This window comes from Heloderma suspectum, chromosome 5, assembly GCF_057233095.1.
Source record: "Heloderma suspectum isolate Gila_16-S chromosome 5, 16-S_ref, whole genome shotgun sequence".
Classification (NCBI taxonomy): Eukaryota; Metazoa; Chordata; class Lepidosauria; order Squamata; family Helodermatidae; genus Heloderma; species Heloderma suspectum.
In genome coordinates, this window is record NC_139462.1 from 165277627 (window position 1) to 165291820 (window position 14194).

The window sequence follows — 14194 nt, forward strand, 5'->3', positions numbered from 1 at the left end:
GGTCTGGGCTGCAGATACCAACCAAACTTCTAGCGTCTATCTAACTCCACTGTATTTTCAAAGCCAAGTGGCGTAAACAGACCCAGAGAAGATGTAAAGGAGCTAGTATGTATGCTGTAGCCCAATAACCAGAGCAAAAATACCACCATTAGCAAACCTGTTACTGGCCAGCATGGCTTCTTGCCCAAGTGTGCAGCGGCAAACTGGGCAGATTGCCTACCACCACCTATCAAGAACAACTTTGGTGTGCAAAGCTAGAATCTGCACAAGGCACAGAAATTCTACCTACAATTGTAAAAATTTCACAACTGCAAAAAGATGTCAATATTTGAACTCTAGGAGGCAGTCTTTCAAAATAATGTGTTGGATCCAGAATCAGTCTTGAAATCACTAGAAAATAAGTTAGCCATGACTTACTTATCCCATTAATTTCAATGGGTCTGCTTAACTCTGGATCCAACCCATAGTTTCTACACTGACTTTCCCCAAGCTTGACTCTTGTGCTGTACTAAAATACCAAAAAAAACCCAACAAACCACCACACGAAAGCACTAAAAGCTGTACTTTTCCCTTTATTAATTACCATTCCATTTGGCACTCGCAAAGTCCATTTCTTCAGTTGAAACATAACCAAATGCATAAATGGAAGGCTTATGTATATTTGGGAGAACAAATTTGTAAATGACTTTTCTAAAAGCATTTAAAACACTTTCAATATAACCATACTGTACATGAAAACAAAATTTTAAAAGGGTAAAGGAGAAGTTTACTGTAGTGTGTGAGGGATTTTTAACATTTGTTTTTGGAATAGATATACAAGCTACATAGTAGGGACAAAATACAACAAAACTAAGCCAAGGAACAGAAAACAGGGAGGCAGGGCATTGCTAAACACCCAGAAAATAAATATGTTTGTTAGAGATGGCATATTCCAATTTTATAAATGCTAGCTAGGAAAACAAAAGTCCTATATTTTAACTATTTCTTATTAGCAAACTACCAGACATTTCTACTGCCTAACAGCTGTTACCAAGACATGCTTCAACTCCTTTTCCAATCTCACTCAGCTTTTTGTTCAAGTGATGCTAAGTCTATAAGTCTTTAATTACTCTAAAAATGCTACACATGACAACCTACAGAGATATTAGAAAGTACTCACCCCTCCAACCTTAACCAACAGATAGCCATCTGTTCATGCACACCTCCCCTCTTCTTACTTGGTAGGCCAAGGTGTAAAAATAATAACTTCCCTATCCATGCCTATTGATTGATGCCAATGATACAGTCAAACACTTTTGAAGTGCTGGGGAAAGTGTCATAAATTAGATTCCAGGGGACATTTGAATTTGGTCACTGGATTTGTAATAGTTGAAACTCACCCTCCCCCAAACCCCAACACACTGAAAGCTAGAAGGGGCATATCTATCAATATTAACACATTTATGTTACCCTCGAGGTATAATTTCTCATCGCTCATGAGCCCCTACAGGAAGAGTGAAAGTTTCTAGGCTCAATTACATGCAACAGCTTCCTTTTATAATCCAAAATATAATACAGACATTTAAAGTACACGGTATTTAAAAGGAAAGCCATCGGCACCTTGGAATTCTACTATGTCTACGCTGCTGCTCAGTTCACGAAATGGACGCCCAAACGTTTGGCTTGGCCTTCAGCACCCAAGTGGCACAGAACTCCACAGGAGGGAGGGTACTAGTTATTGCTTCTGCCAAACTGCTACAAAACGTCCCACAAAGGCTGTGAAGTACAACAAGCACAGCTGATGTTTGTGACGGACTTCTGTCATGACGAAGATTTCACTTTTATTTAAGAACCGCACGCACGCACGCACTTCAGCCCTCAACACTGATGTAACTCTTAGTGCAGGTTTAAAAGGTAAACGTTTAAAAGATTTGGCATATATTAGTTATTGGCACAAGGTTCTTCTGACATTCAGAAGAAGTTTGTGTATAAATAATTTAGATTCCTTGTTAGCTCCAGGATGACATAATCGTGTCAGCCAATCTGTACTATTTTTCTGTCCGCGCAAATCCCGTCTTTGACTTTCAGGCATTGTAGGGAGAGCCGCTTCATCCTATTATCCAGTGTTGGGCCATCGGAAGAGGAATTGCTGCTGCTGCTCCTGTTCTTGTTTACTTTATCGAGCGTCTTGTTCTCTGCTCCTTCTGCCCTATCCCCTGTGAAGGTGAGATTGAAAGGTTATGCAGCACTGAACTATGGAACAATGTGGGTCCAAAATGCCACACTCCCAATACATTTTATGAGTTGGATCCAGACTTAATTATACTTAATGACTGGGTTTGGACAACATGCCGTCGCTCGTTGTGAGTCCTTTAATCCACGACGAGCCATGGCGCCTGCCAGATTGCATATGCAAGCCCCAGTCAGGGTTTGTCATGTCATGCGAACCTGGCGAGTTTGAGTTATGCGAGGGTTAAATAACCCTCTCATGACCCTATAGCAGACCATGGGTTATGCTAGGGTTGTTTAACCCTCACATAACCCACGCTTGCCAGACTCACATGACATGACAACCCCAGCATGACTAGCTGGGGAGTGTTGGGAGTTGTACAACTTTTTCTGTCTAGGGATGCATAGGATTCCACCCTAAATCAATCAATTAAAGCTCACATGATTGACACACATTTCTTTAATCAGAAAGACCTTTAAAAACATAAGAGCCCTGTTGGATCAGACCAGATGTCCAGCAGCCTGTTTTCCACAGAGGCCAAACAAGTCTCTCTGGGAAGCTCACAACTGAAACTTGAGGGCAATAGCCCTCTCTTGATTTTTTGTTTCCCAGCAACTGTTATTCAGAGCATGTTCTCTCTGATCCTGTAGGCAGCATATAGGCCTCATGCCTAGGAACCGCTGATGGCCTTATTCTCCATGATTAATTTGTCCACTCTCTTTTTAATGTCTTCTAGGTGCCATACCATATCTTGTGGTAGCAATTTCCATAATTTATGTACTGTGTGAGGAGGTTAATTTTGTCCTGAATCCTCCACCCCTTGGCTTTGCTCAATGACCCCAGGTTCTAGATGTGTGTGTGTGTGTGTGTGTGTGTGTGAGAGAGAGAGAGAGAGGGAGAGGGAGAGGGAGAGAATGAATGATCATGCATAGTTTTATAAACCTCTATCATGTATCCGCTTTCTTGCCTTTTTTCTAAACTGAAATACAACAACAAAACATCGTAACCTTTTCTCACAGGGGAGTTGATCATTTTGGCTGCCCTTTTCTGTGCCGTCTACAACATCCTTTTTGAGGTGCAGCAACCAGAGCGGTACACAATTTTCTAATGATTCCTACTATGGAATTCACCTGAGGCTTAACTGATCCAACTTACCCCTTTCGATTTCACATTCAGGAGAGGAAGCCCCACTGCATTCGCTGCGAGGTCCTAGTAAAGGAAATATGCCAAATTCAGACAATGAGATGGGGCTGGACAGGTCCAGGCTTCTCGGCCTTGCCACAGGAGGAAACTGAGCTGGCATATCCAGAGGGCTCGTTGGACCAGAACTGAAGCTAGATACAGACTGGGTTTCAGAGTCTTCTTCCGACACAAAACTGCTGCAGTTGTCATCCTCAAAGACTTCGGAAGCCACTGTGAGAATATTGGGAGAACTGTTATTAGCAAAGAGAGTTTCCCCTAAGTATCTATTTACCTACACCATTAGTTTATGGACACTGCCCTCTCACAAGGCACAACTGCAAACTATATATTAACTCTGGTTCTCTCTGAAGGATATTAACAGTGACTCCCATTAAAAAATAAGCACTATTTCCCCCATTATCCAAGGACAGCTATAAAGAAAGTAGCAGTGAACTACCAGACTACCCTAAGAATTACAGTTATCTGTATGTTGTGCCAGCCATACGGATGCTGGCAGGAAGAGTTTCCAAATGGCAGCTTCTCCATGCTGTCACCTTATACCTAGCAACAACAGAAGGAACAGGGCCCCAAACACTAAACAAGAAGCCTACACTTCACCACTTTTCCATTGGGAACAAAATTCCAGTTGGTGTCAGCCAATTCAGGATGACTTGAGCCACTTACTTCACAACTGGGAATGGGGATAGAAGAGGATATTGTCCTGAGACAAACCAGTGATTCATCTAGCACTGAACCACCAACCCTCGCTGCCAATGTCTTTCCAGTGTCTCAGGGCATCTTTGGGGCCCAATCTTTTCCCAGTTGCCATTTTCATGTATTTTAACAGGGAAAGCAGTGAATTTCACACACACGGGCCCAATGCTATGCCACATAGCTTTCTATGCAATGCTTAGTTGCTGATGTGAACTGTAAACATTATCATGCAGTATTGGGTTGGATCCAGATTTATGCTGGATCAACTGTGCTAGTGGAAGTGGACTTCCCTGCTCCCTTCTTCTCACAGCAGCCCCTCCAGCCCTCTGAAAATGCTACACAGTCAGGAGCCACTGCTGGATGGGGTGAGCTGTGGGGGGATCCCCCAAAACTAGGTGGAGGGTCTTTCCACAAGTGGAGCCTGTCCTCTTGCATAAGGCAGATCCTGGATCTAACCCTGTATATTTTCTACTCCAGTATCTCTACTGCAGTACAAAATGAAGCATGAGAAGCTATTCTGAGACCCCTGGAAGCAACGATAGGTAGTACCATGCTAGAAGGACTGTAGGTCTAACTCCAGGTAAGTTCATCATGCTTAACAAAGCCACATTTCAGCCAAGGATTTCTAATTGCCTGAAGCAGCAGTTTACATGGATATTAAAATAATGGAAATTCAGCAAGAATCAGAGCCAAGGGTTAGAAAAGGTAAGACCAACTACCAACTAAACAAAAACAATTCAAATGACAGGTTCAACATTATTTGATACATTTTTCTTACAACGATCAGTGCTCAAGTTGAGTATCTTATGAACGTGAACTGCACAAAGAGGCAGCTTCAACTCTGCCATGTAAATATATACTGTTTCCAAAGTCCACAGAATGTTACAAAACACCAACCAGTGAAAGTTTCAAGAACAAGGCACGGAAATGTCTAAGCTTTCGTAAAAAGTCCAGAATTTCATAATCAGTGTCAGGACATGACCTTCAATTCAATACACAACAGGGTGTCCATCTGTATCCCAGAAAATAACCCCTATTTTGTATCCTAGGGTTCCACTGTACTGTTCCCCACATCACAAAAGCTTATGAGCCCCCCAATTGTGGAATGATCTCCTCGATGAGGTCCGCCTGGCACCAACGTTGTTATCTTTTCGGCGCCAGGTCAAGACTTTTCACTTCTCCCAGGCATTTGGCAGCATATGATAAGTTTTAAGCGATCCTGGATTGTCTACTGGTTGTGGCTGTTGGCTTGAGATGGCTTGTTTAAAGTTGTTCTAGATATATGTTCTCTTGCGTATATTGTCTGTTCGTGTGTTTTTTATGTAAATGGCTTTTAATCTCTGCATACTGTATTTTTAATGTTTTTGTTCTTTGTAAACCTCCCGGAGAGCTTTGGCTATTGGGCTGTATAGAAATATGGTGGTGGTGGTGGTGGTGATGACTGACGATGATGACAAAATTATCAGAGTTCAAATGTGGAAGAATCTAAGACACATACACACACACTTTACATGTTCATCCCACCCTTCCTCAGGATGGCATACATAACTCCCTCACATTTTATCTTCACAACAACCCTGTGAGGTAAGTTAGGCTGTGCGATGCAGGGTCACTTAGTGAGCTTTATAACTGAGTAGAGATTTGAACCTGGGTCTTGTCAGCCATAGTCCAACACACTAACCCAGGGATGTTGCAACTGATTTCACTCAAGGACTAAATTACATTTTGGAGACTCTCTTGGGGGCTGTGTTCCAGTAGTGGACGGGGCTGAAGGCAAAAGGTCAAAGATAGAAATCTATTGTAGCTTAAAGCTCTTCTTGCCAGCCTGAGGAGAGGCATGTCAACCTTTTAGAATGGGGCAAAACTCTGCAAAAGCTGGAAAACCACCATACTATTGGTGGCCAGGGGAAAGAGGGAGGGGCCATGGGGAGCCCTGGAGGGCCAGACTGGGACCAGAGGTGGGCCATATTTGGCCCACGGGCCAGAGGCTCAACAGCTCTGCTCTAACCACTTCAGCATAATAGTTCACACCAAGTCACCTGAAGTTACCCATGGAATCATAGTAATCACAGAATACCTTTTCCCCCTTGATATGGTCCAAGCTGTACACACTTTTCTTCTACTTACTGGAGATATTATCTGACTCCAGTTTGCACAATGAAAGGTCTTCTGCCGATGTGTTGTTGCCTTCAGCGCCCACACCACATCCTCTGGGCCCCATGGAGGAGGCTCGCCTCCTCTCATGGATCTCGTCCGAGATCATCTCCAAGTTCTTCAGAGCGGTTTTGTATTCACCCTTTGCCAAAGACAGCTTTGCTTGTAGATCATCCACTGTCTTCTTTAATTGCTAACGAAGCAATCAGAAAAGACTTCCTTACTCAGTGAAATACTTTGGTAGATAGGCTACTAAAGAGGGGACATACATTGCCTAAACTGTAAAAAAACAACAACACAGCACCTGAACTCATTAAAAAAACAGTGCGATCCAATGAAGTGGATTTCAACCAGAGAGAGTTATGCACATGTTCTAGGGCTCCCCTACAAAGCTTAGCCTCATAGAGGATGCTGGGTAAGTCCTTCAGCCTGTCCACCAAGTCCAGACCTTCCCTAAAGGTAAAGGTGTCCCCAACCAGTCGTGTCCGACTCTAGGGTGCGGTGCTTATCCCCGTTTCTAAGCCGAAGAGCCAGCGCTGTCCGAAGACGCTTCCGTGGTCATGTGGCCGGCATGACTGAACACCAAGGTGCACGGAACGCTGTTACCTTTCCCGCCGAAGCGGTACCTATTTATCTACTTGCAATTTCTTGCTTTCGAAATGCTAGGTTGGCAGGAGTCCAGACCTTCCCTAATATTCCCCAAATCGACCTGCTGCCATCACCTATGGATTTACAGAGAGCAGTAGGATTCTCCCTTTTATGGGCTGGATCCAGATTTACACTGGATCAGCTGTGCTGACAGAAGTGGGCTTCACCACCCCCTCTTTCCCACAGCAGCCCCTCCAGACTCCTGAAAATGCTACACAGAGTTAGGGGACCCTACTGAATGGGGTGAGCTGTGGTATGGCGGGCATGGGGATCTCCAAAAATTCCACACGCAAAGCCCTTCCTGTCGTGGAAGATCCCTTCCTCTTATGGAGGGCAGATCCTGGATCCAGCCCTATATATTTGGCTGTGCAAGTCAAAGCCAGCACATGGGTGGACGTATGCTAACCTTAGAATCTCACAGAACACCTTCTTCAACCTCTGGAATCATTGGAACTATTTATGAGGAGGACGCTAAGATTTTACTCTTGACAGACAGCTCATTGCTCGAACATGTATACAATGTTGTGGGAAATGCTCCCACATGACAGCTTTTGTCATGACTGCTTTCAGACTTCTTTTCCTGGTCTTTCTTCCCAATATTAGCGTATGGAAGTAGTCTGTGCACAATTCCAGATAAGTGTGGGTTACCCAGGTCCAGGCGGAAGTACAGTTCCACAGTAGGTAAGTAGTTACCTACTTTCTACAGGACCATTCCCACCTGAGGGCAAATATGTCAGGCAGTATCTAATTGGACACTAAGACCAACGTAAATGACATTGTGCTAGCGTAAGGGACCTCTAGCGCAACGCCAATAGGATTAGCTGGTGCAACAGGATTCCCCGGAAAACCCGTTGTGCCAGCCAACGCTATTGGCGTTGTATTAGCGGTCCCTTATGTCAGTGCAACATAATTTACATTAGCCCTAGTGTCTGACTGGATATCGCCCATTGTCTATACTCCTGCTACAGGGCCACCTACCAACAACTGCCCAGAGGGAAAGAACAGGAGAGCAATGGAGTCAGGCTACAACAACAGGAGAGTCTGGTCCAGAGGGACTATCCCCTCCCGTCTTCCACAGGGTCAACTGCCCCACGAGAAGGATGCATCTGATATTTTGTGCTTTGATACTGTTTTACAGAGTTTTTATTAATGTATTTTTATTTGACTTGCAAGGCACCTTGGAAGGACTTGTATCCTTAAAGGTGGGATAATATGTCATTCTAAGAAAGAATATCTTCATCTTAGTCTCAAAAACTCATCATCAGATTCTTCCAGGGATGAGTGCTATGTGATTTACAACACTCCCCCATCTGTGCAGAATGTTTCCCATCCAACATCTATAGGATTAAACCCCAAACCAGATCATTCTTATTGTGAGACAATTAGTGCAAAACAACAACAACTCCAACAACCATGTTAGGGCACGTTTCTGGACCAAAATCAAGCAATTATAGCAATGATTTGCAATACATCTACTACAGACTGTCGGTCTTTCCTGGAAAATGTATTTGATACATACCTCTAATTGTACGTAATATTTTGCCTTGAGTTCAAAGTACGGCCTGTGGAGAAGGGAAAATGCAGGAAAAGTGTTTTAGTATTATTGATAGAACAAGCCACAGATTAGAACAGAAGAGAGTTTTCCCGGAAAATCTTTTAAAGAACATTTGTGCTCCCCACTTGCAAGTGGCATGAACTATTCACAGGCAGGCAGTTGTCACAGATTCTCCTCCAATCCCCCTCCACCCACCCAAAGTTCGGCGGCTGCCGTAGAGCACAGAATATGGCTATTGTTTGGAAGGTGGAAGGTTTGGGGGAGGAACAGTGGCATAGTGGAGCTGGGGCTCGCGGGGTCGCAGTGCCAGGACTTTTTGATCAGCAGGGACACTGACGTCATCTGCCACCCCGCTCAGAATTCCGTTCCGTCTGAGCTTAGCTGCAGTCCTCACAGTAGCTAGGGGGGAATGGATTTCCCCCCCAAAATGTATCATTGTACTTTGCAAAACTATTTTGGGCTGGCTTGGTCCTGAATGGGCCATTCAGACCCATTAGCATTACTAAAGCCCTGTTCCTGGTGGTGTTGAAAACTGCTAGAATTAGGTTGTTGATATGGATCAATGCAGCTGCCTGCATTTGGGGGCTCTCTTTGGGGGTGTGGCTATGGCGACCGTCATAATGAGTGCCTGCACTTCAAACTTGACCACTACACTGCTGGGGAGGAGCCCCCACAGCTCTCCCAATTTCACTGTGTGCTCACAAGGACTGGCTGGGAGCACTGAAACAGCATGAAGGTTATTTCTGAGGGGATCTTACACGCTACTTTTAAAACCTGCGGTTAACTATACCATTTAAGAGTCAACTTTAAATGTTCCAGGGCTGCCATTCCAAGACTACTATCAGATCATTGCAATGTTAGTAATTTTAGTTTACATTAAATGGAGGGATAGAACATGAATCCCTTCAGCAGTACCCATGTCTTTTCCCAGAGGAAGCATATCCAGATGGGTTATGCATTAACTCATCTCATAGCTACAACCGAGTAAGGATTTAAGCATGCCTAAATGCACTGATGTCAATTGGCTTAAGCCAGCCTCCCCAAAACTAGTGCCCTCGAGATGTGCTGAACTATAACTCCCATAATCTCCAACCAACATGCTGGTTGGGATTGACGGGAATCATAGTCCATCTCATCTGGGGAGCATCAGGTTGGGGAAGGCTGGCTTAAACAAACATAACCTTAAATCATAAAATTTGGACAGATTCACGAAAGAGAACAACGTTCTCTCATGTTGTTCTCTCTTGCTTTCTTTCACACGTTCAGCTACACATCATTCTGTCATACATGCATGCGTGAATCAGCCCTATAGCTGCAAAACAACAACACGTACTTGGATTTATTTATGGCCCTTTTCAACTTCTTCTCCAATTGTTTCATTCTCCCCATGGCAGCATTGTATTTGGCTGCTGTCTCCTTGTGCACCAGCTCACTTCTGGTTTTTGTCTGTTCTGCCTCCATGACCTTTAAAGAAGAAGAAATGAAAACTGGTTTTGAGTTGAAATAGCTGCAGGTCTTGCATGTGTGTGTGCGTGTATACACACACACACACACACACCATTTCCATAATGTATCAACCCAGACACCCAGCATGGTAGCAAAACAGGGAGAAAGGTGACAATTGTCACTACAGGGATTACACCGAAGTTGCAAATACTTAGCTAGAATTAATACATTTTTAAAAACAATACAGTAGGGACATACCATAGACCACCTGACTAAAATTTCAATGGTGATATTGAAATAAAAAACAATAGGAGACTTCTATGTAAATAAGTCAAAGAGAGAAATAATTTTGCCTTGTTACACCTGTTACAATCCTTGACTCAGATCTGAATTCAGTATTAACAAATTGCTTGAAAACAGTGACCAAAATACTATCAAATCTGACATAACGCAAGTGGAAAATTACCCAGGACAGTCAACACAGTCTCTTTTAATTTCAAAGGTTAATATTCCTCAAAAAGAAGATGTGTTTTTTACTGTACAGCCTTGAGTACCCTCAGCCCAACATCCACAAAAGACTCCCTTGTGCCCCATGACATCTCTTATGATTGTTCAGTGGAGCTCTTTTCATACATCTGTGCGCCATGTTCAGACATAAAGGGCTCCCAGGAGAGAAGCAGTCTTTATGAGTGATCTACAATTATGGATTCCTTTCAGACAGGATATTGCCAAAGTCAGACCCTGAGCATCTTTTAGAAGCCATGCTTTTCTGGGGGCTTTGGGGGTGAGGATTAAGCCGGTAGAGGATTCAGGGTTTTGTAATTTGATTGTGCTTTGGTACTGCATACATTATTTCCTGGCATTTGCACAGCACTGCCTAGGGGTATGGGACTGGGTACGATGAACTTTCGTTCTCATCCATTATCCTAAGTTCCTGTTCACACGTGTGTTCATCACACGATAGCAGCAACATCAAGCGATGACTTATGAAAGAGCCATCATAGATCAAACACCAAATGTAGAAGTTTCATATCACCTAGAAACACATACACAAAACACAGACACGCACCGGAGGCACATCCCACTTGACATGTCCCACTAGAAGTTGGAAAACCAATAGTGCAAACAAATTATGCTTCTTCCTTCCCAACTCGTATAAACCAGCTGTTACTGAAGTAAAATCCATGGCACACATGATCTATAAGACAATCAACTCCATCTCCCTGCCAGAAGTATCCAAGAATTTTCAGCTTCCTGTTTTCCAGATGAAGATCGACAGGAAAGTAACTTTTCCAAGATGGGCCAGCAACAGATCTTACCCTTTGAGTGGCATGGTTGAGCATCTCTTGCCAGGCAGAATCAAACTGCCGCTTGTCATCTTCTAGCAGCCTCTGCTCTGCAAGGGAAATGGTCTCTTTGGCAGCCCGTAGTACCTCAGTAGCTCTCTGGAAATCCTGTGTTGCCTTCTGAGCTTCCAACTGGGCCTAAGGTGAGAGATGCAATAATTTAGCACAAATGAATCCTAGTGCATTTGTGGAAGGGAGAGAAATGGAGAATTCCTGGTGTTTAAAGTTTAACCTCATTATTCCTTATTTGGTTCTGATTGTTGCTTGCCCATCTATTAAATGTATCCTTAAATGTTATCAATGGGCAACATTAATTTGCCTAAATTTAACACTAAACATCACCATGCGCAAATTAAGAATGGCATTATTTCTAGAGGATTCGTCAATGTACAAAAGAGCATGCGGTTCTTCTCTTATTCAGGCTCACAAGACCTCCACAAGTTAAATTAGACAGAGACAGCGGTTCTACTAGTGCTTACAACCATCACAGGGAAAATGCTGACCCGTGGAAGAGATTCCAGCACCTTCCATATAGCAACCAAGAACTAGTCCCAAGAAACACATGTTTTGACAAAGGAGGGGGAAAGGTGGGGAAGGAGATACTTTTTTTTTTTCCTAAATGAAAAACAAACTATTTCCACTTAAATTTGGTAACATACTACAAAACAGCACAGACAAACCAATTGTTCAGTATGTAGCTCTTACAATCTATGGTTTGTGTGAAGGTTGGTCAAAAAGGCCATAGTAACATAGAAAGCTAGTCTGTGCAAATGTTCTGTCGGGTTTTATCCATGCAGATGATTCTGTCCAAATAACATGAAACACTAGTCAACGTTGTTTTCTTTTTCCTGCAATTCACACTGTGCCTAAGCAGCACACTGTTTTCTTCAGCAATGTTGTCCAAAAGGCATCTGTAAGCGTCATGTCCATCCAGTCAACCTTGTGATGTATTTGCTTGACTTTTGACTCTTTACCTAAGGCCGTAAGAGCTGGCAGAAGCCTGAAGCATTAAAAACCATCTGGAAGAGTTGCATATTAACCAATAAAATGCTGAGGCACATTCACGGCTAAAAAGCCTGCGACAGAACAGGCTGGCTTGCAATAGCTGAAAGAAAGCATCTTGGCATTCATAAGCTTCTCTGCCAGTTGCTTTCTTGTGATGAATAAATGTATGTTAGGCCTCCTAAATGCTTTTGGCTAGATAAGGTATTTAAATGGCCCATCTGCCCAGCCTTGAATTACAGTCATTGTATAATCCTTAAACAAGGGTTTGTTATGCTACCTGAGAGCTGGTTTGGCCTAAGAGCTGGGGGTTGTCAACTGACCAGCTGTGCCGGCTTCAGGTTTTTGAGGGCCCTTGGGCAAGTCACCCCCAATGGCCCCCCAGTGAGTCTAACCTCTCACCGCAATCGTAGCCAGCTGCCTCTGCTCCTCATTCTCTTTCTCATCATTGCTACCACTTGCTTATTTGACAGGCAGAGAGCCAGGGAGCAAGCAGGCAGGGGCATCTGCTCCTCCTCCTTCTCACCACTACCATTGTCTGGGCCAGAGGGGGTGAACAAGCAGGGTGCAATGGTCAAACGGGGGGCTCCTGGCAGTGGGCCCTTTCAGGGGTGTAGGCCCTCGGCAGGTGCCCAACCATGCCTACCCTTGATGCCAGCCCTCTGACCAGGAACAACTGCCTAGCAGTTGTTCAGTATTTGCTTTCAGGCCAGTTTCCAGAAAAGCAAGGGGAAAGACGGGTCCCTCTCTGGCCCCACTCGCCTTACAGGATTTTTACCTCTGCACTCAGGGCTCTGCACTGTATTGCAAACTGAGCTATTACTAGGGATGTACGGACTGTGTAAAATCCACTCTGTCTGTGTTTCGCAGATTGTCAGGCGCCTTTTGTTCCGTCATCCGCTCAGAGACGGATGTGAATTTTTTTTCGTCATGCAGAAAAAATGTAAATAATTATGTAAGCATTTACGTATTTACATAATTTACCTTAGTACGTAACATTTAGCATATTCTCCCCCATTCCATTCAATGTTTCCTCAGCAGAACTGTATGTATTTTCCTACGAATTGATATGCGTAAATTTCAGGAAAGTAAAAAAATCATCTGAAAGCCCATGGGCTCCATGCGGCCTGAGGGGGGTTGCTCTACAATGGATTCCGCAGGTCGGATTCTTAGAAATCCGAGTTTGTTTTAGTCCATCTCGAATTTCTCCAGCATCCTTAGCTATTAATATTACAAAACAGCTGATAGACAACCATATTGCCTCTAGGTAAAGATACTGAACATTTTCTTCCCCATCCCAGGTATGGGTAGATTCAAGCTAAGGATGGAAGCCATGAAAGGGGATAAGATAAAAATAAATCCATGAACTAGGTCTTAACTGCTTGAATCTACATAAACACACAGATCCGTATTCAGCTGCCCCAGATACTTATTCTATTCTTAGATGATCTTGTCATTCTTATACTAGACTCAATGTTGAGTTTCCCATTGTCTTTCTCTGTGTCCAGTTCAAATAACTCCTTCTTTCTGCTTCTGTCTGAATTATACAGCCTCCTATCTACTATGCTCTTTAGCATATATACACCATCCCGAAAGGGCTGGCTACTAGATGCACGCTTAGCCCACAAAATGATTCCGCTGTAAGAAGTGTCACCCTTTCCAATCAGTCTTACAAACCCTGTGCCTTGCATAATATCTGTGCAGCAGAACATATAAACAGCCAACATAAAAACATTCTCTTTTCACCACCAAGTTAGAATACACAACACACCTGCAAGTTAGCATTTATGTACAGTCATAATGCAATACAAGCTTCCCTGGGTTTAAGTGATCATTAATAATATATTGCCACGACTTCTCAGTAAGCATCGGATGTCCAGTTCCATGCCAGTTGACTTAAAGTGATGCATAAACTCTGTCTTCTTAAGCTGTAACATA

At 43.5% G+C, this 14194-nt stretch overlaps 1 protein-coding gene across 1 annotated transcript in view; it reads right to left on the bottom strand.

Moving 5' to 3' along the window:
* Positions 1 to 546: 546 nt before the first annotated feature.
* SH3BP5 (SH3 domain binding protein 5) overlaps positions 547 to 14194 on the bottom strand; it is a 55656-nt gene continuing 42008 nt past the window's right edge. The window contains exons 4-9 of the mRNA XM_084858193.1: positions 11228 to 11392; positions 9796 to 9926; positions 8427 to 8469; positions 6233 to 6452; positions 3365 to 3622; positions 547 to 2195 (exon numbers count right to left, since the gene is read on the bottom strand). Of these exons, the coding sequence (XP_084714319.1) occupies positions 2014 to 2195; positions 3365 to 3622; positions 6233 to 6452; positions 8427 to 8469; positions 9796 to 9926; positions 11228 to 11392 (999 nt within the window). The 3' untranslated portion in view covers positions 547 to 2013. The remainder of the gene's footprint in view (positions 2196 to 3364; positions 3623 to 6232; positions 6453 to 8426; positions 8470 to 9795; positions 9927 to 11227; positions 11393 to 14194) is intronic.